Below are 23,284 nucleotides of genomic sequence, written 5' to 3'. Positions count from 1 at the left end.
TCCTGTTTTATCTACCATAGGGGCATCCAAGAGGGCACAAACACCCCCCCAACAATTACACCCCCCTGTGTGGTTGTACAGTATGTACAATACATACATGTTCAAGGGAACGTGAAGTTAGAGAGTAAGGGGGTGGGAACAGAATGAACTATTCTGTCACTCTGTGCAGTATGACCTACTGAGCATAAAAGCTGGCAGTTTGGGGGAAGATGTGGTAATGAGTTCTGTAGCTCTGAAGGGTACAGACAATAAGAAAAAGAGGACATAAGGCAAACTGCAGTTCTTTACTTCAGGTTTGGGGTACTGACTAAGACACTTTACATCAGGGACAAACTGCAGGCCTCGCCCTCAGGAGCCCGATGGGGGGAGTCACCTGGCCTGGCTGCTGCAGTCTTCCTCTCCTTCCTTAAAATAAACATAACACAACACTTCATCAAACTGACAGGAACCAAATGATTTCATCAGCACAGACTTTGACAGTGAATCTAAACCCGACATTCATTTTCATAAAAAGCTCATTTGAGAATAACACTAGTATAACTGTCTGAGAAGCTTAACAACACATCTAAACACCAAAGAGTTACATCAGAAACATTGAGAGATTAATCAAAGAAACCTCGAACATTTCAGACCAACTGTATCAAGGAAAGGCTTCTTCTGCTGAGTCTAATAAAACATGACTCTGACCGTTCAAAAACTACAGACTTCAGGTCAGTTATCATCACTGATGAACCCCACAGAGAAGATTCTGTTGTCTAAACAGCACTCGGCCCCAAATCACGTCTGGTGACTTTCGCTTCAGCTGTGCGCGCTCCCGCGGGGCGCGTGCAGTCAGTGGGCAGGAACTCTGGAGACATCCAGGAACAGACGGACATCCAGGAACCGACGGAGACGGACGCACGATGTTTGACCCAAAGTTTGCGTTTTTCTGTGCGGTCTGTCTGCTGCTTCGACCCGGTGTTTTGTCTGGAAGGTGAGTAAATAAATTAGTTCGACAGTCAGAAAGCTGCCGGAGCCTCTCTGCTGTGTCGCTCATCCGAGACTCACTCTGTCAGCTGGCATTTGAATGTGCTGAAGTGTATTTACAGACAGGTGAAAAAGCGACATGAAGTGTGTTAGAGTCCGGCCGCCACGAGCCTCCAGAGCAGCTTCAGGGCTGCTGGACGAACTGCTCTCCACGAGATGTTCCTGGTTTTATATATATATATATATATATATATATAGCTTTATTTAACCAGCTCGTCTCACTGAGATCAGACACACCTGAGTGCAGCAGGTAGAGAGAAACACAAGCTAAAGGACAGACAGCAGCAGAGACAGACGTCACTACACACAGATCTGAAGATGTATATTCATCATCTGGTCTGATGGAGATGCTGGTGGACAGCGTTGACTTACACGCTGGTCTAAAACCTTCCACAGGTGTGAAACTGGGCTGAGACCTGATTCATCCTCACCAAACCTTCAGTGAAGAATCTGATCTGTTTCTCCTCTTTTATTCAGCTTTTTCCTTTCATTTGTCCCTATATGTGTGTATATTTTTATATATATATAGAATAATATAGATAAAATCAGAATAATGGGTTTGGAAACACAGATCTACTTCAGATTTACACGTCATGATCTCTGCATTATTTCAAATCACACACAGAAAACAGGTCAAACGAGTTTGATGTGAACACAGTTCACATGTCCAAACAACATAGTTTGACAATTTTTCCTGAAATCTCAGACTTAACAGCCTCACAGAGGAAAGAACTCACTGAGTACTGACTTCTTATAGCTTCCTGCTTGTCTCTGGATTCTTTCCTGTTTTGAAATCTGCAGACCCACAGGAGTCTGATTCTGATTCAGCAGTTTAATGAGTCTGAGAACAGGGTTTGATTCTTGGTGGTAACCTGGAGAGGACGATCTCTGCTGTTATTTCATCAGTCGCAGTGTCAAGTCCTGACTGGAGAATTTTCTGTTTCTGTTCAGACCCACAGGAGCTAACTGCGAAGGTCCTGGAGAGAACGTCCCTCTTCAGAGGTCCCAGAGGTGCCTCCATCACACTGATAAAGTGGAGCAGACCTGACCTGAAGTCAGATCTATATGTCTTCTTCTTCAGAGACGGCCATCTAAATGAAAACTACCAGCTTCCATCTTTCCGCGGTCGAGTGGAGCTGAGAGATCCAGAGATGAAGGACGGAGACGCTTCTGTTGTCCTGAAGAACGTCACCACCAACGACTCTGGAACATATGAGTGTCGAGTTTCAGCTGACAGCAACAGACGCAGCAAGAGAGCCCCTGAGACCGTCAGCACCATCAAGCTGACAGTGACAGACCCAGGTGAGTTATAGAGCTCAGTGTGTCTCTGCAGGTGAAGCTGCTTCCTGGTTGTTGAGCTGAGAGTGAAACAGATCACAGATCAGATGTTTGTGTTTTATAAAGATGTTGTTGATGAGACTTTAGAGAAAACAGCTGCTGTGAGTCATGTGATCAGAGTGCAGGAGATAATGTCTGACATGTTCACCTGACAGCTGATAGCTCTCACCTGTATCTGCTCTGCAGGTCTCCCAGCTGCACAGAAGGAGGGAGGAAACAAGGAGGGAGGAAACAAGGAGGGAGGAAACAAGGATAGTGTTGGTGTTGTAGCTGGTCTGCCAGTTGCTGTGCTTCTTCTTGATGGTGTCGTTGGTGTCGTTGTTGGTTTGGTGATCTTTAGAAGACGTAGAAGACGCACAGAGAAGAACTCACACCAACCTGCTGAGACAGAAAGTGACCATCAGCAGGTGTGAAAGGTCTCAGATCTGTTTCCTCCTGAATGTTTGTGTCCCGCTGCTGTTAAACACAGATAAAAAAATGCGGGGGGGTTGAAACAAACCCAAACAGTAACTTGTTGCTCTGCGTCTCTCTGCTCATCACAATCAATGACTTTCACTGACCGCCATAAATAGTTCCAGAAGACTGTCGTACTTGAGACACAGACATGAGCGCTGGAGTCTCCTGAAGTCCACGACAGTCTGCTAATGTCTCCTGTCGGTGAGTCAGTTCATCAGAACTCAACTCGACAAGATTTAAATTATGGCTGACGCCTTCTGGTTGGGTGGTTGATATGTTCTTGTCCAAATTCTCATTGGTCGGACAATCGCTGGTGTTACTTTCATGGGGAGAAAAGCGCTTCTTAATCCATTATTTTCGGGGGCGGGAGGGACATATGCAGACCTGATGTATCTTAGGCATTTTACTGCTTTCTCACCAAGGGCTGGTACCGGTTCAAACTCAGGGACGGATTGATACCGGCTGTCCGGGACCGACTTCAAACCTGAAAGCTCAAAGTTTAGCCTTGCCTTCTGTTGTTCTGTTTATTTGTAGGTTAGCTTGGTGTTAGCATGTTGCGCAGCTAAGTGGCTACTCCCACAGGCTGGGACGATGTTGGACTGTTGTGATATTGAGGGACGGTCAAGAGAAACTGCTGACTACTGTAACGCTGTCTTTACTGGTCTCACAGATCAGACAGCTGTCTGTCCTCACTAAGACCAGGAGAGACCACATCAGTCCAGTTCTCAGATCGTTACACTGGCTTCCTGTTTTGAACAAACTCTGCAGTTCTTTTAAATCAGGACTGAAGACCGATTTATTAAGATCACTGCACTGGGACTTTTATTGGGCTCTTTAATTTGTTTTTTGTTTCCTTTTTTTTAGCAATTTGATATCTTCTATTTTATTGTATTCTTTTTAAATCCTATTAAACGTGCCTTGTGCCTCTCTTCTTCGTGCCTTGCATTATTCTTTGAGATGCCTGATTCTCAGTCTGACTGCTGAAGCCTCACTTTAACTTCAGGGCTCGTGTTTCTGAAGAGTCTCAGCAGGAGATGAGTCTGTGCTGATCCTTCAGACGTAACGTGAACATTTCACCTGCTGCTACAGACGGAGCTGTTGAACCTGTTGGGACACTTCTAATCTCAGCTGGAAGAACGAGGCCGCGACACATACCTAAAACTGTTTCCATGGCAACTGTCACGTCACTCGGAGACATTTACGTCAAACAAGTTCGTCAGAAAACGAAGCAGCTTTAAAAGAAGCAGCAACAAGGATTCGGCTGATCTGTCCGGCACCTGAGCAGACGGAGCACACGTGAACATATTAAAGCTCGAGTGACACGAGGACGGGGTTCGGCAGGTGGAGGGAGCTCAGAGAATCACTCCATAAAGGCACGTGTCCATTAAAACGTGTCTGAATGTGATTGGATGTTAGCGGTCAGCTGGCAGCTGAACACGTGATGATCAGTAAGCCAATGATATCGTGACACCTGCGGCGAGGTAACGCTGTTTGTTTCAATCACAGTGTTTCATTCAGTCTGCACACGCGTCTGATTTACAAACACAGCAGCTCATCACACACCGAGTCCTCCAGGTGCATTCTGGGAGAGAAGCACGATCCGTTCGTCATATTTACAAAATGAACTAGAATAAAGCTTGCTAATGAGTTACAGTTCAGTCCATCTTATCTGACATCTGACATGCTATCAGCAGCCCTCATGAGTTATTTAGAATGAATCGAATCTCGTCTTTCTTGAGTTTTTGGGAGATCGTTCAGCTTCTCTCTCCACACGGGCTTTTACTTTGATCAGCGTCTCTGTTATCTTACCATAGTTGTACTTTTTAATGTGCAAATACAGTTCAAAAACAATGAATTAAATATTTGTTTATATTGCAGATTTCATAGAGCTGTAGCTGACCGTACTCACTGTGCACTCACAGACTCCTGCTTATAATAAACATAATAATAATAACTTTATTATATAACACCTTTAACAAAGCAATGTTACAAAGTACAAAGGAAAACAATGTAAACAGATCTGCACCACCATTAAATCAAATCTAACAAATGAAAGTACAAAATACAATCGAATAAGATAAAAACAGATGAACCACAATGGAAGTGGAAAAATCTAACTTTGGGCTGATGGTAATCAAAGGTTTTAAAGAGAAGTGTTCAGACTGTTTCCCTCCATTTCTTACAGTGTGGTCACACTACAGAAGGGTTTCTTCTCTGCCGACATGAAAACTTATCTGTGACTATTTGTATTAAATCTCAGCTCGCTTTGTGTTCGACCTGAAAAAGAAACCTTCAGAAACAACAAATCTAGTTGTATTTGTGCCTGTTTAAACTCTGTGAGTCCCACCAGGTGGTCGCTTGTACTGTACTGAACTTTATGTTTTTGAATTCTCCCGCCTGTGCTTGAACGTCTCACTGGTTCTGGGAAATCACGTGACAGAGGAGGCGGCCCTCCCCAGGTGTGCTGAGACAAGCAGCGGCCTGAGCTGAGCACTGTGCTCTCATGGCTTTCCTCATATATATATGGATATTTTCTCTGGCTGCAGAAGGTGAGCAGTGTGTGTGTGTGTGTGTGTGATAAAATAGATTAATGCTGTTAAATTACGTGATGAGCAGAACTTCGTCCTTTGTTCTTTCTAACTGTTCCTTTTATGATTCTTTTCTTTTCTTATCGATGAATTCTTGTAAACTGTTTTGTTTTGGTGAAACCAGTTTGAGTCTCAGTGCTTCCGGTAAATACCTCCTGTAACATGACATCAGCCAGCTGCAGTGAGCAGGAGCCTTTAGGATCAACTAAAACTTCATATCCATCATTTGAAAGTCTCTGGATGCGGCTCCTGCCTCCATGTTTCAGCAAACAGAAAAGACAGGAGTCCGGTTTTCACCGGAACTCCGGTTCTAATGTGTCCAAAGTGTCTTAGTGTCTGATGCAGAACAGGTCCGGATACAGAGCGAACCCTCTCAGAAAAGATCCTTTAAAGAATTCAGCGTATCCTCACACAGCGGTGCGTATCTTACGCAAAGTAATGCGCCTTTTTTCGAGAATATTCCTGCGAATGTGCAGCGACAGGCGTACCGGACCTTCGTCGTCATGGTAACGATGAACACGTGGTTAACGTTGTGAAACGGCGGTAGTCTGGTTAGGTTTAGAAAAGCTCACGGTTACGGTTAAAATAAGTAAGTTAGTTAGTAACTCACGTCACTTAACTTACGTCATCTGACTTCCTCCTTTGATCCCGTCATAATTACTGCGGCCACTAGAGGTCGCCACCTGACGATAAATGTAACTGCATCAGTTTTCGTGGGAATAACTAGAACAGCCTCAAAAAGGACGTGAAATGCAGTTTGTGTGTCACATCTCTGTTGTTGTTACTGATGTCAGACCGACTTCATGAGAGCAAACTGGAGAAACTGAATCACCGACTTCTGCTTGTCTCTGGATTCTTTCCTGTTTTAAATCTCAGACACACAGGAGATAACAGCGAAGCCTGGAGAGGACGTCCCTCTTCAGTGTCGGGGTCCCAGAGGTGCCTCCATCACACTGATAGAGTGGAGCAGACCTGACCTGAAGTCAGATCAATATGTCTTCCTCTTCAGAGACGACCATCCAAATGAAAACTACCAGCTTCCATCTTTCCGCGGTCGAGTGGAGCTGAGAGATCCAGAGATGAAGGACGGAGACGCTTCTGTTGTCCTGAAGAACGTCACCACCAACGACTCTGGAACATATGAGTGTCGAGTTTCATCTGACAGCACAAGTGAGGGAGACGCACCTGATCCCATCAGCACCATCAAGCTGACAGTGACAGACCCAGGTGAGTTATAGAGCTCAGTGTGTCTCTGCAGGTGAAGCTGCTTCCTGGTTGTTGAGCTGAGAGTGAAACAGATCACAGATCAGATGTTTCTGTTTTATAAAGATGTTGTTGATGAGACTTTAGAGAAAACAGCTGCTATGAGTCATGTGATCAGAGTGCAGGAGATAATGTCTGACATGTTCAAGTTTCAGCTGACAGCACAAGTGAGGGAGACACATCTGATCCCATCAGCATCATCACCCTGACAGTGACAGACCCAGGTGAGTTTGGGCTTTTTTTAATGGCACCTGAACATAGTCTCAACGCCTCATATTGAATATTGTCTAACTTTTTGAGAGATGTATTTGCAGCAGATCCAAATGCTACACTCCCATAAACTGGAGAGCTACGCCTCGTCCTGACTGTGGAGCTGTTTGAACATGAACTGCTCACAAGAAAATAACTGTAGTACTGACTTCTGCTTCCTGCTTTCTCTGGATTTTGTCGTTTTTTGTTCAGTAACAGCGAAGCCTGGAGAGGACGTCCCTCTTCAGTGTCGGGGTCCCAGAGGTGCCTCCATCACACTGATAGAGTGGAGCAGACCTGACCTGAAGTCAGATCAATATGTCTTCCTCTTCAGAGACGACCATCCAAATGAAAACTACCAGCTTCCATCTTTCCGCGGTCGAGTGGAGCTGAGAGATCCAGAGATGAAGGACGGAGACGCTTCTGTTGTCCTGAAGAACGTCACCACCAACGACTCTGGAACATATGAGTGTCGAGTTTCATCTGACAGCACAAGTGAGGGAGACACACCTGATCCCATCAGCACCATCAAGCTGACAGTGACAGACCCAGGTGAGGTTATAGAGCTCAGTGTGTCTCTGCAGGTGAAGCTGCTTCCTGGTTGTTGAGCTGAGAGTGAAACAGATCACAGATCAGATGTTTGTGTTTTCTAAAGATGTTGTTGATGAGACTTTAGAGAAAACAGCTGCTGTGAGTCATGTGATCAGAGTGCAGGAGATAATGTCTGACATGTTCACCTGACAGCTGATAGCTCTCACCTGTTTCTGCTCTGCAGGTCTCACAGCTGGACACAAGGAGGGAGGAAACAAGGAGGGAGGAAACAAGGAGGGAGGAAACAAGGAGGGAGGAAACAAGGAGGGAGGAAACAAGGAGGGAGGAAACAAGAATGGACATTTAGGACTGTCAGCATCTCTGACAGTTACTGGTTGCATAATGATTTTTTTTGGTCTTTTCATGTTCAGGAAATATAAAAGACTGAAGAAGAATTCAGAGAAGCCTGCTGCTGATGAAGCTGATAAACTGAAACACTGAAGTCCAACGAGAGAGACACAAAATAATAATAATAATAACAATAAGAAGCGCAGAACAAACTAAAAACAAAACAGCAGACATTTCAAACCAGGAAGGAAGAGTGAAAAGTCTCTTAATGGAAGGACCCATTGACCAGAAGGCAACTCAAGTTATTTTAATTTAATTTAATTTATTTTTACTATTAAGAGTATACAGCTCTACAAGACACTTCAGAAGAGGATAAGATCGGTTGCAAAGCAACAACTCCCAGCAATTCTGGATGAATTACTGGCTGAGTGTTGCAGGTAGAGATTAGCAATAAATCAGAGCAAAACATTAATAATGCACTTCACAAAGAAAGGTACAGTAAGAAGTACTCAAAGAATTAGTTTTGGTTCAGCCTCTTCAGAATATGTTAGTGAATATAAGTACTTTGGTTTCCTCTGGATGAACTTATGACTCATGAGGTTGAACTGGGTCCTGTTGACTCTGCTGGGGCAGCTCTGGGATCAGTCATTAACAAAGTGAAATTATTTAAATATCTTGGTTATTGTACATGTACACAACTTTATGATGCATGTGTCTATACTGAGCTATGCTGCAGGGCTAAGAACAACCTAAAACTGTAGATACTGTATATTGTACTGTACAAGTTTGCCATTCAATATTCTGATCAACAGATGTTGACTGCTGAAGTACAGTACCTGGGTAAATGTACTTAGTTACTTTCCACAATGCAGGTTTTTAATAAATGTGTGATGTTTGTCAAACAGGTTATTGTGAGGGGAAACATTCAGTGACTTTAAAAACGCTGCTGTGCCGGTGGTGGTAACTGTGCGGCCTTAGTACATATATGGGAAAATACACCACCGTCATCAAAAGTCACTACAGAGCTGTGAAAGCAGACTGACGGCTCATCCAGCTGTGATCCAATGATGGTCCACTTCTACACCACCATCACTGAGTCCATCGTCACCTCCTCCATCACCATCTGGTACGCTGCTGCCACTGCCAAGGACGAGGGCAGACTGCAGAATCATCTGTCCTCCTCTGAGGCCTGTCCTCCTCCAGGACCTGTACACCTCCAGGACCTGTCCTCCTCCACGACCTGTCCTCCTCCACGACCTGTCCGCCTCCAGGACCTGTCCGCCTCCAGGACCTGTCCGCCTCCACGACCTGTACGCCTCCACGACCTGTCCTACTCCACGACCTGTCCGCCTCCAGGACCTGTCCGCCTCCAGGACCTGTACGCCTCCAGGACCTGTCCTCCTCCATGACCTGTCCGCCTCCACGACCTGTACGCCTCCAGGACCTGTCCTCCTCCATGACCTGTCCACCTCCACGACCTGTACGCCTCCACGACCTGTCCTACTCCAGGACCTGTACACCTCCAGGACCTGTCCGCCTCCACGACCTGTCCGCCTCCAGGACCTGTATGCCTCCACGACCTGTCCGCCTCCAGGACCTGTCCTCCTCCAGGACCTGTACGCCTCCAGGCCGGGGACCCCCCCCGACACTGATTCTTATCCCCTCCCATGTTATAATAACATAAAGCTCTCCACATCTGACTAAAATCTTTATGCACACATTCTTATTGGGACAGTTATGCACCAAAATACCAAAGCCTATTCCTTGGATGTGAAAACAATTTGGCAATAAACCTGATTCTGATCCTGACTTTTGACGTGTAGTTCGATGGCGTGCAATCGCTGCACTTTAGTTTCTTTCTGACCACATTTCAGTGGTTAAAGCAGAGAGAAGCTGTCAGACTCGCAGGTCCAGAATCAGCTCCTGGTCACGTCCTCCCTGAACTGCTGTCACCTACAGGAAGATGCAGCTTTTAGTTTTAGATCATCACAATGAATCTCTGACAGCTTTGAATGAACATCTTGAATCTTTCTGGTGAAAAGAGAAACTTTCACTTTAAGGAAATCTGAACAATGAACACACACCCAGCAGTGTTAGTTTAACTGTCAGTGAACGCATCGTATTCATGTTCTTTACATTCTGTGTCAGTTGTTTCTTTACTTTTCATCTCAGTGTCTTCATGTAGTTTTCTTTCTCTCCTCACTTCATGTTCTGGTTCAGAGCCTCGTTTTCAAACTGAATGTATCTGCTTTATTGCAGCTAAATGTTTGTCATGATAGTGTGTGGAGAGGAAACCACAGTCACAGAGGAAGGAGGAGGGATTTACTTGATGTGAACATGAACTAATCAAAGTGCAGATTTGATATAACCGAGTGTCAGGATGGAGGAAACATCTCTACTGTGGCTGCTCTGTAAGTACACTCTAAAAACATCAGCGGAGAAAAAGACGAGATCAATGAGAAATCCATAGTTTGCTTTTCACCGCTTTCATGTTTTTGTTTGACTCAGAAATGCTCCTGTAACATGAACATACGTTTATCTGAAAGGTTGTGAAAATGTCTTTGCAAGAAGTTCTTAGTATGTTCTTTTTTACATTTATGGGACTGTTGTTGTTTAACTATTTTCGACAGTAACACACACAGATGGTTGTGCGCGCTGCTCTCTGCTGTTTTGAATGTCTTGTTGTATCACAACCTCAAACCAACCTGAGTGTCGTTTCTCTTCAGTTCTGACCTCACTGCTGAGCTGCGCAACAAACCAAGGTGAGTAAACTTCTTCTGTCAGCGTCTGAAACCTGATTGACTCTTTCTACAGACAAAAGTTAGTGTTTAGAGTCTGGAGAGGGTTATTGTGAGCAGTTTATCATTTAGAAGCCAAAGGACTCATTTATCAAAGTACGTGTAGGAACCGTCTGAGGATTAGTATTTATCAAACATGCACATGAGCAACGATAAATCTCACCTGCTTGTACATGTTCATTCACAGGGATGTAAAAGATCATTATTGTTTTTTTAAACATCACATCTTCTTCCTGTAGCCTCTCTGACTGTGAGTCCCAGCAGCTCTCAGCTGTTTGAAGGAGAGTCTGTCTCTCTGAGCTGTGAGGAGGACGACAGCTCTGCTGGATGGACGCTGACGAGGAACACAACCAGAGAAACCAGGACTCAGTGTGACAACTGGGGAGAACCTGCTGGTTCTTCCTGTACCATCAGCCACGTCCTCCCATTGGACAGTGGAGTTTACTGGTGTGAGTCCAGAGAGGGAGCAACCAGTAACACCATCAACATCACTGTCACTGGTAAGCTCAGACTGTGGAGTTAGTATTGATGAAGCTGTGTGTAAATGGGTGAAATGCTGTAGTTTGTCTCTGTGTTGAGGTGGATCAGTGATCCTGCAGAGTCCTGTCCTTCATGTTATGGAGGGACGTGTCGTCTCTCTGCACTGTAAAACAGATACCCCTCCCTCCAACCACCCAGCTGCTTTCTATAAAGATGGCTTCCTCATCAGCACTGAGTCTACAGGTCACATGACCATCCACCATGTTTCCAAGTCTGATGAAGGGCTCTACAAGTGTCACATCAGCTGTCATGGAGAGTCTCCACCCAGCTGGATCTCTGTCTGCGCTGTCCAATCAAGAGCAACCAGCTATGGAAACAGGAAGCAACTTGTCATGAGCTGTAATGTAACCTATAAAAATACCTTCTGGAGGTGAAATGATTCATTAAACTGAACTGCCGATCCTTTGTAAACGTGGGTCTGACTTTGTTTTATTGATCTCTAAAGATAACACAAGTAAACACAAAATGCAGTTTTTAAATGAAGGTTGTTATTGTTAAGTGAAAACAAAATCCAAACCTACATGGCCCTGTGTGAAAAAGTAATTGCCCCCTAAACCTAATAACTGGTTGGGCCACCCTTAGCAGCAACAACTGCAATCAAGCGTTTGCGATAACTTGCAATGAGTCTTTTACAGCGCTGTGGAGGAATTTAGGCCCACTCATCTTTGCAGAATTGTTGTAATTCAGCCACATTGGAGGGTTTTCGAGCATGAACTGCCTTTTTAAGGTCATGCCACAGCATCTCAATAGGATTCAGGTCAGGACTTGGACTAGGCCACTCCAAAGTCTTCATTTTGTTCTTCTTCAGCCATTCAGAGGTGGACTTGCTGGTGTGTTTTGGATCATTGTCCTGCTGCAGAACCCAAGTTCGCTTCAGCTTGAGGTCACGAACAGATGGCCGGACGTTCTCCTTCAGGAGTTTTTGGTAGACGGCAGAATTCATGGTTCCATTTATCACAGCAAGTCTTCCAGGTCCTGAAGCAGCAAAACAGCCCCAGACCATCACACTACCACCACCATATTTTACTAATGGTATGATGTTCTTTTTCTAAAATGCAGTGTTACTTTTACGCCAGATGTAATGGGACACACACCTTCCAAAAAGTTTAACTTTTGTCTCGTCAGTCCACAGAGTATTTTCCCAAAAGTCTTGGAGATCATCAAGATGTTTTCTGGCAAAAATGAGACGAGCCTTAATGTTCTTTTTGCTCAGCAGTGGTTTTCGTCTTGGAACTCTGCCATGCAGGCCATTTTTGCCCAGTCTCTTTCTTATGGTGGAGTCACGAACACTGACCTTAACTGAGGCAAGTGAGACCTGCAGTTCTTTGGATGTTGTTGTGGGGTCTTTTCTGATTTCTTGGATGATTCGTCGCTGCGCTCTTAGGGTAATTTTGGTCGGCCGGCCACTCCTGGGAAGGTTCACCACTGTTCCATGTTTTCGCCATTTGTGGATAATGGCTCTCACTGTGGTTCGCTGGAGTCCCAAAGCTTTGGAAATGGCTTTATAACCTTTTAAAGACTGATAGATCTCAATTACTTTCTTTCTCATTTGTTCCTGAATTTGTTAAAGTTTGTTGCTTGCTGTCTTTCAGAAGAGAGAGAGAGAGAAGACTGAACTACTGGCTGGATTGTCATGAGAGTTTGTACAGACATTAAGTGAATTATGTCATTATGAAGCCTACAACCGTCACTGCATTGCGACTGCAGCAGTGTCCCTGTAAAATAAGGACATACTACTATCTAAATTAGTGAAACTTTTTTAAATCTTGAATTTATGACAAAGTAAATGTTTCACTTACTGAGTCAAAAATATGAGATACTGAGTTGTTTTCATCTAAAAAAGGATCCTTTTGTCTCACGAGGTTGACTTTTTAATGTCCAAATTGTGACTTAGTATCTTCTAGGTTTGACTTACTATTTTTATTATTCATGACTTTATCCTTTTGTCTTTTTCTGCTTTTGATGAACTCCGTAATAACGGAGCCTAAACAGTAAGTATGAGTAGCAGCAGGTACTTTAACTTTACAGTCTCCTGCAGGAACCACATCAGTTTCTGTACGTTACAGTAAGGGAGGAAATGTCAGCGCTGACAAGGTCAAAGGTCATGTGAGCTAACAGACACATTCGAAAGCTCAATAAGAAAGAAAAGCTGCTCCTTCAGTCACTAAACGTCAGTGGTTTACTGTCAGAGCACAGCAACATCCAGAGAGAGGAAAACAATGAAGGGAAGAGCAGAAGATGGTGGAACAGCAGCACTCTGTTCTCTTCATTATTTCTCTTTCTGCTCTGTCTGCTTCATGACCAGCAGGTGGAGCTCAAACACACTCTGACTCTTCAACACCACCTGTGGAACATCCACCTTCACGTCTGCTTCTCTGGAAGTTAGTCTGTTTCTTTCCTGTGGCCTGATCCACTCAGAGACATTATATATATATATATATATATATATATATATATATATATATATATATATATATATATATATATATACAGTGGTGTGAAAAAGTGTCCCCTTCCTGCTGTCTTATTCTTTTGCATGTTTGTCACACTTAAATCTTTCAGATCATCAAACAAATTTAATTAGTCAAAGATAACACAAGTAAAGTGGAGCTGAGAGATCCAGAGATGAAGGACGGAGACGCTTCTGTTGTCCTGAAGAACGCCACCACCAACGACTCTGGAACATATGTGTGTCGAGTTTCATCTGACAGCACAAGTGAGGGAGACACACCTGATCCCATCAGCACCATCAAGCTGACAGTGACAGACCCAGACCCAGGTGAGTTATAGAGCTCAGTGTGTCTCTGCAGGTGAAGCTGCTTCCTGGTTGTTGAGCTGAGAGTGAAACAGATCACAGATCAGATGTTTGTGTTTTCTAAAGATGTTGTTGATGAGACTTTAGAGAAAACAGCTGCTATGAGTCATGTGATCAGAGTGCAGGAGATAATGTCTGACATGTTCAAGTTTCATCTGACAGCACAAGTGAGGGAGACACACCTGATCCCATCAGCATCATCACCCTGACAGTGACAGACCCAGGTGAGTTTGGGCTTTTTTTAATGGCACCTGAACATAGTCTCAACGCCTCATATTGAATATTGTCTAACTTTTTGAGAGATGTATTTGCAGCAGATCCAAATGCTACACTCCCATAAACTGGAGAGCTACACCTCGTCCTGACTGTAGCGCTGTTTGAACATGAACAGCTCACAAGAAAATAACTGTAGTACTGACTTCTGCTTCCTGCTTTCTCTGGATTTTGTCGTTTTTTGTTCAGTAACAGCGAAGCCTGGACAGGACGTCCCTCTTCAGTGTCGGGGTCCCAGAGGTGCCTCCATCTCACTGATAGAGTGGAACAGACCTGACCTGAAGTCAGATCAATATGTCTTCCTCTTCAGAGACGACCATCCAAATGAAAACTACCAGCTTCCATCTTTCCGCGGTCGAGTGGAGCTGAGAGATCCAGAGATGAAGGACGGAGACGCTTCTGTTGTCCTGAAGAACGTCAACACCAGAGACTCTGGAACATATGTGTGTCGAGTTTCATCTGACAGCACAAGTGAGGGAGACACACCTGATCCCATCAGCACCATCACCCTGACAGTGACAGACCCAGGTGAGTTATAGAGCTCAGTGTGTCTCTGCAGGTGAAGCTGCTTCCTGGTTGTTGAGCTGAGAGTGAAACAGATCACAGATCAGATGTTTGTGTTTTCTAAAGATGTTGTTGATGAGACTTTAGAGAAAACAGCTGCTGTGAGTCATGTGATCAGAGTGCAGGAGATAATGTCTGACATGTTCACCTGACAGCTGATAGCTCTCACCTGTTTCTGCTCTGCAGGTCTCACAGCTGGACACAAGGAGGGAGGAAACAAGGAGGGAGGAAACAAGGAGGGAGGAAACAAGGAGGGAGGAAACAAGAATGGACATTTAGGACTGTCAGCATCTCTGACAGTTACTGGTTGCATAATGATTTTTTTTGGTCTTTTCATGTTCAGGAAATATAAAAGACTGAAGAAGAATTCAGAGAAGCCTGCTGCTGATGAAGCTGATAAACTGAAACACTGAAGTCCAACGAGAGAGACACAAAATAATAATAATAATAACAATAAGAAGCGCAGAACAAACTAAAAACAAAACAGCAGACATTTCAAACCAGGAAGGAAGAGTGAAAAGACTCTTAATGGAAGGACCCATTGACCAGAAGGCAACTCAAGTTATTTTAATTTAATTTAATTTATTTTTTACTATTAAGAGTATACAGCTCTACAAGACACTTCAGAAGAGGATAAGATCGGGTTGCAAAGCAACAACTCCCAGCAATTCTGGATGAATTACTGGCTGAGTGTTGCAGGTAGAGATTAGCAATAAATCAGAGCAAAACATTAATAATGCACTTCACAAAGAAAGGTACAGTAAGAAGTACTCAAAGAATTAGTTTTGGTTCAGCCTCTTCAGAATATGTTAGTGAATATAAGTACTTTGGTTTCCTCTGGATGAACTTATGACTCATGAGGTTGAACTGGGTCCTGTTGACTCTGCTGGGGCAGCTCTGGGATCAGTCATTAACAAAGTGAAATTATTTAAATATCTTGGTTATTGTACATGTACACAACTTTATGATGCATGTGTCTATACTGAGCTATGCTGCAGGGCTAAGAACAACCTAAAACTGTAGATACTGTATATTGTACTGTACAAGTTTGCCATTCAATATTCTGATCAACAGATGTTGACCTTAAGATTCTGCTGAAGTACAGTACCTGGGTAAATGTACTTAGTTACTTTCCACAATGCAGGTTTTTAATAAATGTGTGATGTTTGTCAAACAGGTTATTGTGAGGGGAAACATGCAGTGACTTTAAAAACGCTGCTGTGCCGGTGGTGGTAACTGTGCGGCCTTAGTACATATATGGGAAAATACACCACCGTCATCAAAAGTCACTACAGAGCTGTGAAAGCAGACTGACGGCTCATCCAGCTGTGATCCAATGATGGTCCACTTCTACACCACCATCACTGAGTCCATCGTCACCTCCTCCATCACCATCTGGTACGCTGCTGCCACTGCCAAGGACGAGGGCAGACTGCAGAATCATCTGTCCTCCTCTGAGGCCTGTCCTACTCCAGGACCTGTACACCTCCAGGACCTATCCTCCTCCAGGACCTGTCCTCCTCCAGGACCTGTCCTCCTCCAGGACCTGTACGCCTCCAGGACCTGTACGCCTCCAGGCCAGGGACCCCCCCTGACACTGATTCTTATCCCATCCCATGTTATAATAACATAAAAGCTCTCCACATCTGACTAAAATCTTTATGCACACATTCTTATTGGGACAGTTATGCACCAAAATACCAAAGCCTATTCCTTGGATGTGAAAACAATTTGGCAATAAACCTGATTCTGATCCTGACTCTTGGCGTGTAGTTCGATGGTGTGCAATCGCTGCACTTTAGTTTCTTTCTGACCACATTTCAGTGGTTAAAGCAGAGAGAAGCTGTCAGACTCGCAGGTCCAGAATCAGCTCCTGGTCACGTCCTCCTGAACTGCTGTCACCTACAGGAAGATGCAGCTTTTAGTTTTAGATCATCACAATGAATCTCTGACAGCTTTGAATGAACATCTTGAATCTTTCTGGTGAAAAGAGAAACTTTCACTTTAAGGAAATCCGAACAATGAAAACACACCCAGCAGTGTTAGTTTAACTATCAGTGAACGATCGTGATTCATGTTCTTTACATTCTGTGTCAGTTGTTTCTTTTACTTTTCATCTCAGTGTCTTCATGTAGTTTTCTTTCTCTCCTCACTTCATGTTCTGGTTCAGAGCCTCGTTTTCAAACTGAATGTATCTGCTTTATTGCAGCTAAATGCTCCTGTAACATGAACATACTTTTATCTGAAAGGTTGTGAAAATGTCTTTGCAAGAAGTTCTTAGTATGTTCTTTTTTACATTTATGGGACTGTTGTTTAACTTTGCTTTAAAAAACGATCAGCTTAATGCTCCTCCTCTCTGCATCAGTATTTTCGACAGTAACACACAGAGATGGTTGTGCGCGCTGCTCTCTGCTGTTTCGAATGTCTTGTTGTATCACAACCTCAAACCAACCTGAGTGTCGTTTCTCTTCAGGTCTGACCTCACTGCTGAGCTGCACAACAAACCAAGGTGATTAAACTTCTTCTGTCAGCGTCTGAAACCTGATTGACTCTTTCTACAGACAAAAGTTAGTGTTCAGAGTCTGGAGAGGGTTATTGTGAGCAGTTTATCATTTAGAAGCCAAAGGCCTCATTTATCAAAGTACATGTAGGAACCGTCTGAGGATTAGTATTTATCAAACAAGCACATGAGCAACGATAAATCTCACCTGCTTGTACATGTTCATTCACGGGGATGTAAAAGATCATTGTTTTTTTAAACATCACATCTTCTTCCTGTAGCCTCTCTGACTGTGAGTCCCAGCAGCTCTCAGCTGTTTAAAGGAGAGTCTGTCTTTCTGAGCTGTGAGGAGGACGACAGCTCTGCTGGATGGACGCTGAGGAGGAACACAACCAGAGAAACCAGGACTCAGTGTGGAGCTGGCTGGGGAAAACCTGCTGTTTCTTCCTGTAAGATCAGCCACGTCCTCCCATTGGACAGTGGAGTTTACTGGTGTGAGTCCAGAGAGGGAGCAACCAGTAACACCATCAACATCACTGTCACTGGTAAGCTCAGACTGTGGAGTTAGTATTGATGAAGCTGTGTGTAAATGGGTGAAATGCTGTAGTTTGTCTCTGTGTTGAGGTGGATCAGTGATCCTGCAGAGTCCTGTTCTTCGTGTTATGGAGGGACATGTCGTCACTCTGCACTGTAAAACAGATACCCCTCCCTCCAACCACCCAGCTGCTTTCTATAAAGATGGCTTCCTCATCAGCACTGAGCCTACAGGTCACATGACCATCCACCATGTTTCCAAGTCTGATGAAGGGCTCTACAAGTGTCACATCAGTCATCATGGAGAGTCTCCACCCAGCTGGATCTATGTCTGCGCTGTCCAATCAAGAGCAATCAGCCATGGAAACAGGAAGCAACTTGTCATGAGCTGTAATGTAACCTATAAAAATACCTTCTGGAGGTGAAATGATTCATTAAACTGAACTGCCGATCCTTTGTAAACATGGGTCTGACTTTGTTTTATTGATCTCTAAAGATAACACAAGTAAACACAAAATGCAGTTTTTAAATGAAGGTTGTTATTGTTAAGTGAAAACAAAATCCAAACCTACATGGCCCTGTGTGGAAAAAGTGATTACCCCCTAAAACTAATAACTGGTTGCTCCACCCTTAGCAGCAACAACTGCAATCAAGCGTTTGCGATAACTTGCAATGAGTCTTTTACAGCGCTGTGGAGGAATTTAGGCCCACTCATCTTTGCAGAATTGTTGTAATTCAGCCACATTGGAGAGTTTTCGAGCATGAACTGCCTTTTTAAGGTCATGCCACAGCATCTCAATAGGATTCAGGTCAGGACTTTGACTAGGCTACTCCAAAGTCTTCATTTTGTTCTTCTTCAGCCATTCAGAGGTGGACTTGCTGGTGTGTTTTGGATCATTGTCCTGCTGCCGAACCCAAGTTCGCTTCAGCTTGAGGTCACGAACAGATGGCCGGACGTTCTCCTTCAGGAGTTTTTGGTAGACAGCAGAATTCATGGTTCCATTTATCACAGCAAGTCTTCCAGGTCCTGAAGCAGCAAAACAGCCCCAGACCATCACACTACCACCACCATATTTTACTGTTGGTATGATGTTCTTTTTCTAAAATGCGGTGTTACTTTTACACCAGATGTAATGGGACACACACCTTCCAAAAAGTTTAACTTTTGTCTCGTCAGTCCACAGAGTATTTTCCCAAAAGTCTTGGAGATCATCAAGATGTTTTCTGGCAAAAATGAGACGAGCCTTAATGTTCTTTTTGCTCAGCAGTGGTTTTCGTCTTGGAACTCTGCCATGCAGGCCATTTTTGCCCAGTCTCTTTCTTATGGTGGAGTCACGAACACTGACCTTAACTGAGGCAAGTGAGACCTGCAGTTCTTTGGATGTTGTTGTGGGGTCTTTTGTGATCTCTTGGATGAGTCGTCGCTGCGCTCTTGGGGTCATTTTGGTCGGCCGGCCACTCCTGGGAAGGTTCAGCACTGTTCCATGTTTTCGCCATTTGTGGATAATGGCTCTCACTGTGGTTCGCTGGAGTCCCAAAGTTTTGGAAATGGCTTTATAACCTTTTAAAGACTGATAGATCTCAATTACTTTCTTTCTCATTTGTTCCTGAATTTGTTAAAGTTTGTTGCTTGCTGACTTTCAGAAGAGAGAGAGAGAGAAGACTGAACTACTGGCTGGATTGTCATGAGAGTTTGTACAGACATTAAGTGTCATCATTATGAAGCCTACAACCGTCACTGCATTGCGACTGCAGCAGTGTCCCTGTAAAATAATGACATACTACTAACTAAATTAGTGAAACTTTTTTAAATCTTGAATTTATGACAAAGTAAATGTTTCACTTACTGAGTCAAAAATATGAGATACTGAGTTGTTTTCATCTAAAAAAGGATCTTTTTGTCTCATGAGTTTGACTTTTTAATGTCCAAATTGTGACTTAGTATCTTCTAGGTTTGACTTACTATTTTTATTATTCATGACTTTATCCTTTTGTCTTTTTCTGCTTTTGATGAACTCAGTAATAACGGAGCCTAAACAGTAAGTATGAATAGCAGCAGGTACTTTAACTTTACAGTCTCCTGCAGGAACCACATCAGCTTCTGCACGTTACAGTAAGGGAGGAAATGTCAGCGCTGACAAGGTCAAAGGTCATGTGAGCTAACAGACACATTCGAAAGCTCAATAAGAAAGAAAAGCTGCTCCTTAAGTCACTAAATGTCAGTGGTTTACTGTCAGAGCACAGCAACATCCAGAGAGAGGAAAACAATGAAGGGAAGAGCAGAAGATGGTGGAACAGCAGCACTCTGTTCTCTTCATTATTTCTCTTTCTGCTCTGTCTGCTTCATGACCAGCAGGTGGAGCTCAAACACACTCTGACTCTTCAACACCACCTGTGGAACATCCACCTTCACGTCTGCTTCAGATCCACTCAGAGACATTATTATATATATATATATATATATATATATATATATATATATATATGTACACACACACACACACACACACAGTGGTGTGAAAAAGTGTTTGCCCCCTTCCTGCTGTCTTATTTTTTTGCATGTTTGTCACACTTAAATGTTTCAGATCATCAAACAAATTTAAATATTAGTCAAAGATAACACAAGTAAACACAAAATGCAGTTTTTAAATGAAGGTTGTTATTATTAAGGGAAAACAAAATCCAAACCTACATGGCCCCATGTGAAAAAGTGATTGCCCCCTAAACCTAATAACTGGTTGCTCCACCCTTAGCAGCAACAACTGCAATCAAGCGTTTGCGATAACTTGTAATGAGTCTTTTACAGCGCTGTGGAGGAATTTTGGCCCACTCATCTTTGCAGAATTGTTGTAATTCAGCCACATTGGAGAGTTTTCGAGCATGAACTGCCTTTTTAAGGTCATGCCACAGCATCTCAATAGGATTAAAGTCAGGACTTTGCCTAGGCCACTCCAAAGTCTTCATTTTGCTGTTTAGTCTCACCCTTACTGCATTGAATAGATTAAACTACATTGCTCTGTTTTTGTGTGGGCATCTTGTCCTCGGGGTGAACAAGTTTCTGTCTTAAAGTGTTGCCTGGTTTAATGAAAACAGGAACATCGTGCTGTCTAAAGATCCTTTGTAGTTTTTCAGACAGTCCAGAAACATAAGGGATGGAGACACCATTCCTTCTTGGTTCTGTTACACTTTTGTCCTGTTTTTTGGCTCTTTTAACTTTGTTGAGAGCCCAAGTAGGATAACCACAGGCTGAGAGTGCACTCTTGACATGCTTTTCCTCTTTCTTCTTACCGTCTGAGCCGGTGGGCACTTCTTGGGCTCTGTGTTGTAATGTCCGGATTACACCCAGCTTACGCTGTAGTGGATGGTGTGAGTCAAAGAGCAAGTATTGATCTGTATGTGTTGGTTTCCTGTACACTTCTATCTGGAGCTTTCCGTCTTCTCCTCTGAGTGTAGAACAATCAAGAAAGGCCAGGCGGTTCTCTTTGGCATCCTCTCGTGTGAACTTGATGTTGGGGTCCACAGTATTGATATGCTCTGAGAAAGCTTCCAAGTCTTGTTTCTTGATCTTCACAAAGGTGTCATCCACGTAGTGGTACCAATGACTTGGTGGTGTGCCCCGGAACGAGGACAATGCCTTCTTCTCTAACTGTTCCATGTACAGGTTGGCCACTATGGGAGAGACCGGAGAGCCCATAGCACAGCCGTGAATCTGTCTGTAGAAGTGTCCCTGGAATTGGAAGTAGGTTGTGTTAAGACAGATGTCTAATAGTTTGCAGATGTGTTCAGGTGTAAGCTCGGTCCTTTCCTGCAAGGTGGAGTCCTCCTGCAGTCTTCTCACCGCTGTCACTGCTTCTGAGGTCGGGATGCAGGTGAACAAGGACACAACATCATACTCTGAAACCATTACGTCATCTGGGTCCAACTGGAGATGTTTCACTTTGTCCACAAATTTCTGTGTGTACTGTGTTCCCCACCAACGGAGCCAAGATTGTAGTCAAATGTTTGGCTACGTTGTATGTGATGGAATCTGTGCTGCACACGATGGGTCTGAGTGGGACATTCTCTTTTGGAAAGGCCATAAATGCATGGCCTGTCTATCACCTCCTCCTTCTCAAGCTTCTGTAGATAGTCTATAACCTTCTTCTTGTAACTATTAGTTGGATCTCTTTTAAGTTTTTGATATGTGGTTGTGTCTTCAAGAAGGTTGTTGACCTTATCATAATCGGCTGTGTTCAGAATCACAGTGCAGCGACCCTTGTCTGCTGGTAGAATGTTTATGCTGTGATCCTTCTGCAGTGCTGAGAGTGCCCTCCTCTCTTCGGATGTTATGTTAGAAGGAGGCGGTGCTGTGACACGTAGCCTCAGGTCTGCCAGTATGGACAGAACACCACCAGGTGGCAGACCAGTCTGAACACAAGCTGGAGGTGGGCTGAGGCAGGGGTCGGGGCTGAGGCAGAGAAATATGGACAGCACATGATAGAAAAAGAAGGAAAAGGTGGATGTGAGAGGAAGCCCATTAAAAGGAGAAAAGCTCTGCAGGAAAGTGACTTTTAAATACATTTTCACACAGGACGAGGACTGTGGATTTTGTCCTCCGTCACTTCCATCAGAAGCACATTAGGAAGAGGTCTCTTAATGTCCAGTATGAACAGGAGGATTACAGCCAGAAAAACCTGTTTGAGTGTTCATATGGGAACCTGACTGTTGATACTTCAAAATGTCGCTGTGTTTCTGAGTGTCTCATGAAAACCAGGACCTGGTGATTTATATGGCGTGTGATGTTTAAGCTGAGAAAAAACTTTACAGACTGAATCTCAATAGTTCACCGACTAAAGAATCACAAACAGACACTCTGTACTGAAGCTGAATGATGTTCCTGCTGTTGATAGTCTGCGGTTGCGGTTCTGTTTGTTTGTTCTTTGTTATCTGCACTGAAGAGAGGTGAGTATCGGTTGGCCACAGCCAAACCAGAACAAGTCACATTTTCCATCCGACAGCTTTGTGAAACCCACAGAACCACATGAGTAAAACAAGAATGAGACCAAAGTTTATTGATCCTGCAGAGAAACACGTTTACTGCTGCGGCAACAAGAGTCCAAAAACATGAATAAATATCAACAACAGTAAAGTTAGTTAATATATAAACCAAAAAACAACTGGAAGTTATCATTAGATTCTGATTAATAGAAATATAAGAATAAAAGTGCAACCAAACAGGTAATATGTCGGTGTTGTGCACCGTACTGAAACACTTTTAGAGGGGAAAAACTGAGTGACTTAAAAAATAAGTAACTATTTATTTTAATCTTTAGTTTTAGTTTTTTCATTTCAGAATCAGTATCAGAAATATTGATCCCCGAGGGGAAACTCTTTTGTTACAGGAGCTCACTATCACGTCAGTGCACACAGGAATAGAAGTACTAAGCAAAAAATATAATACACTATAATACAGGTCAGATAA

General features: G+C 43.6%; 2 protein-coding genes across 5 annotated transcripts; both read left to right on the top strand.

Moving 5' to 3' along the window:
- The first annotated feature begins 676 nt into the window (after positions 1-676).
- LOC122870710 (sialoadhesin-like) lies at positions 677-18,285 on the top strand. Its single transcript, XM_044185071.1, has 11 exons — positions 677-710; positions 803-973; positions 1,978-2,328; positions 6,630-6,635; positions 6,827-6,895; positions 7,467-7,472; positions 14,108-14,176; positions 14,415-14,753; positions 17,263-17,298; positions 17,571-17,834; positions 17,914-18,285. The coding sequence occupies exons 1-11, from the start codon at positions 677-679 to the stop codon at positions 18,246-18,248; spliced, it is 1,680 nt and encodes a 559-aa protein (XP_044041006.1). The 3' UTR covers positions 18,249-18,285.
- Positions 9,976-11,548, top strand: LOC122870282 (Fc receptor-like protein 5). 4 transcript variants are annotated; one of them, XM_044184410.1, is made up of 4 exons: positions 9,976-10,210; positions 10,526-10,561; positions 10,837-11,097; positions 11,177-11,548. In XM_044184410.1, the coding sequence occupies exons 1-4, from the start codon at positions 10,180-10,182 to the stop codon at positions 11,509-11,511; spliced, it is 663 nt and encodes a 220-aa protein (XP_044040345.1). In that variant the 5' UTR covers positions 9,976-10,179; the 3' UTR covers positions 11,512-11,548. The 4 variants fall into 4 exon arrangements, with proteins under 4 accessions (XP_044040345.1, XP_044040346.1, XP_044040347.1 ...); XM_044184412.1 differs by having other exon boundaries at positions 10,077-10,210; positions 10,430-10,561; positions 11,252-11,548; XM_044184409.1 differs by having other exon boundaries at positions 10,077-10,210; positions 10,430-10,561.
- Positions 18,286-23,284: the final 4,999 nt, after the last annotated feature.

This window comes from Siniperca chuatsi, linkage group LG22 (genome assembly GCF_020085105.1).
Source record: "Siniperca chuatsi isolate FFG_IHB_CAS linkage group LG22, ASM2008510v1, whole genome shotgun sequence".
Classification (NCBI taxonomy): domain Eukaryota; kingdom Metazoa; phylum Chordata; class Actinopteri; order Centrarchiformes; family Sinipercidae; genus Siniperca; species Siniperca chuatsi.
This window is presented reverse-complemented; position numbering and strand designations above follow the sequence as displayed.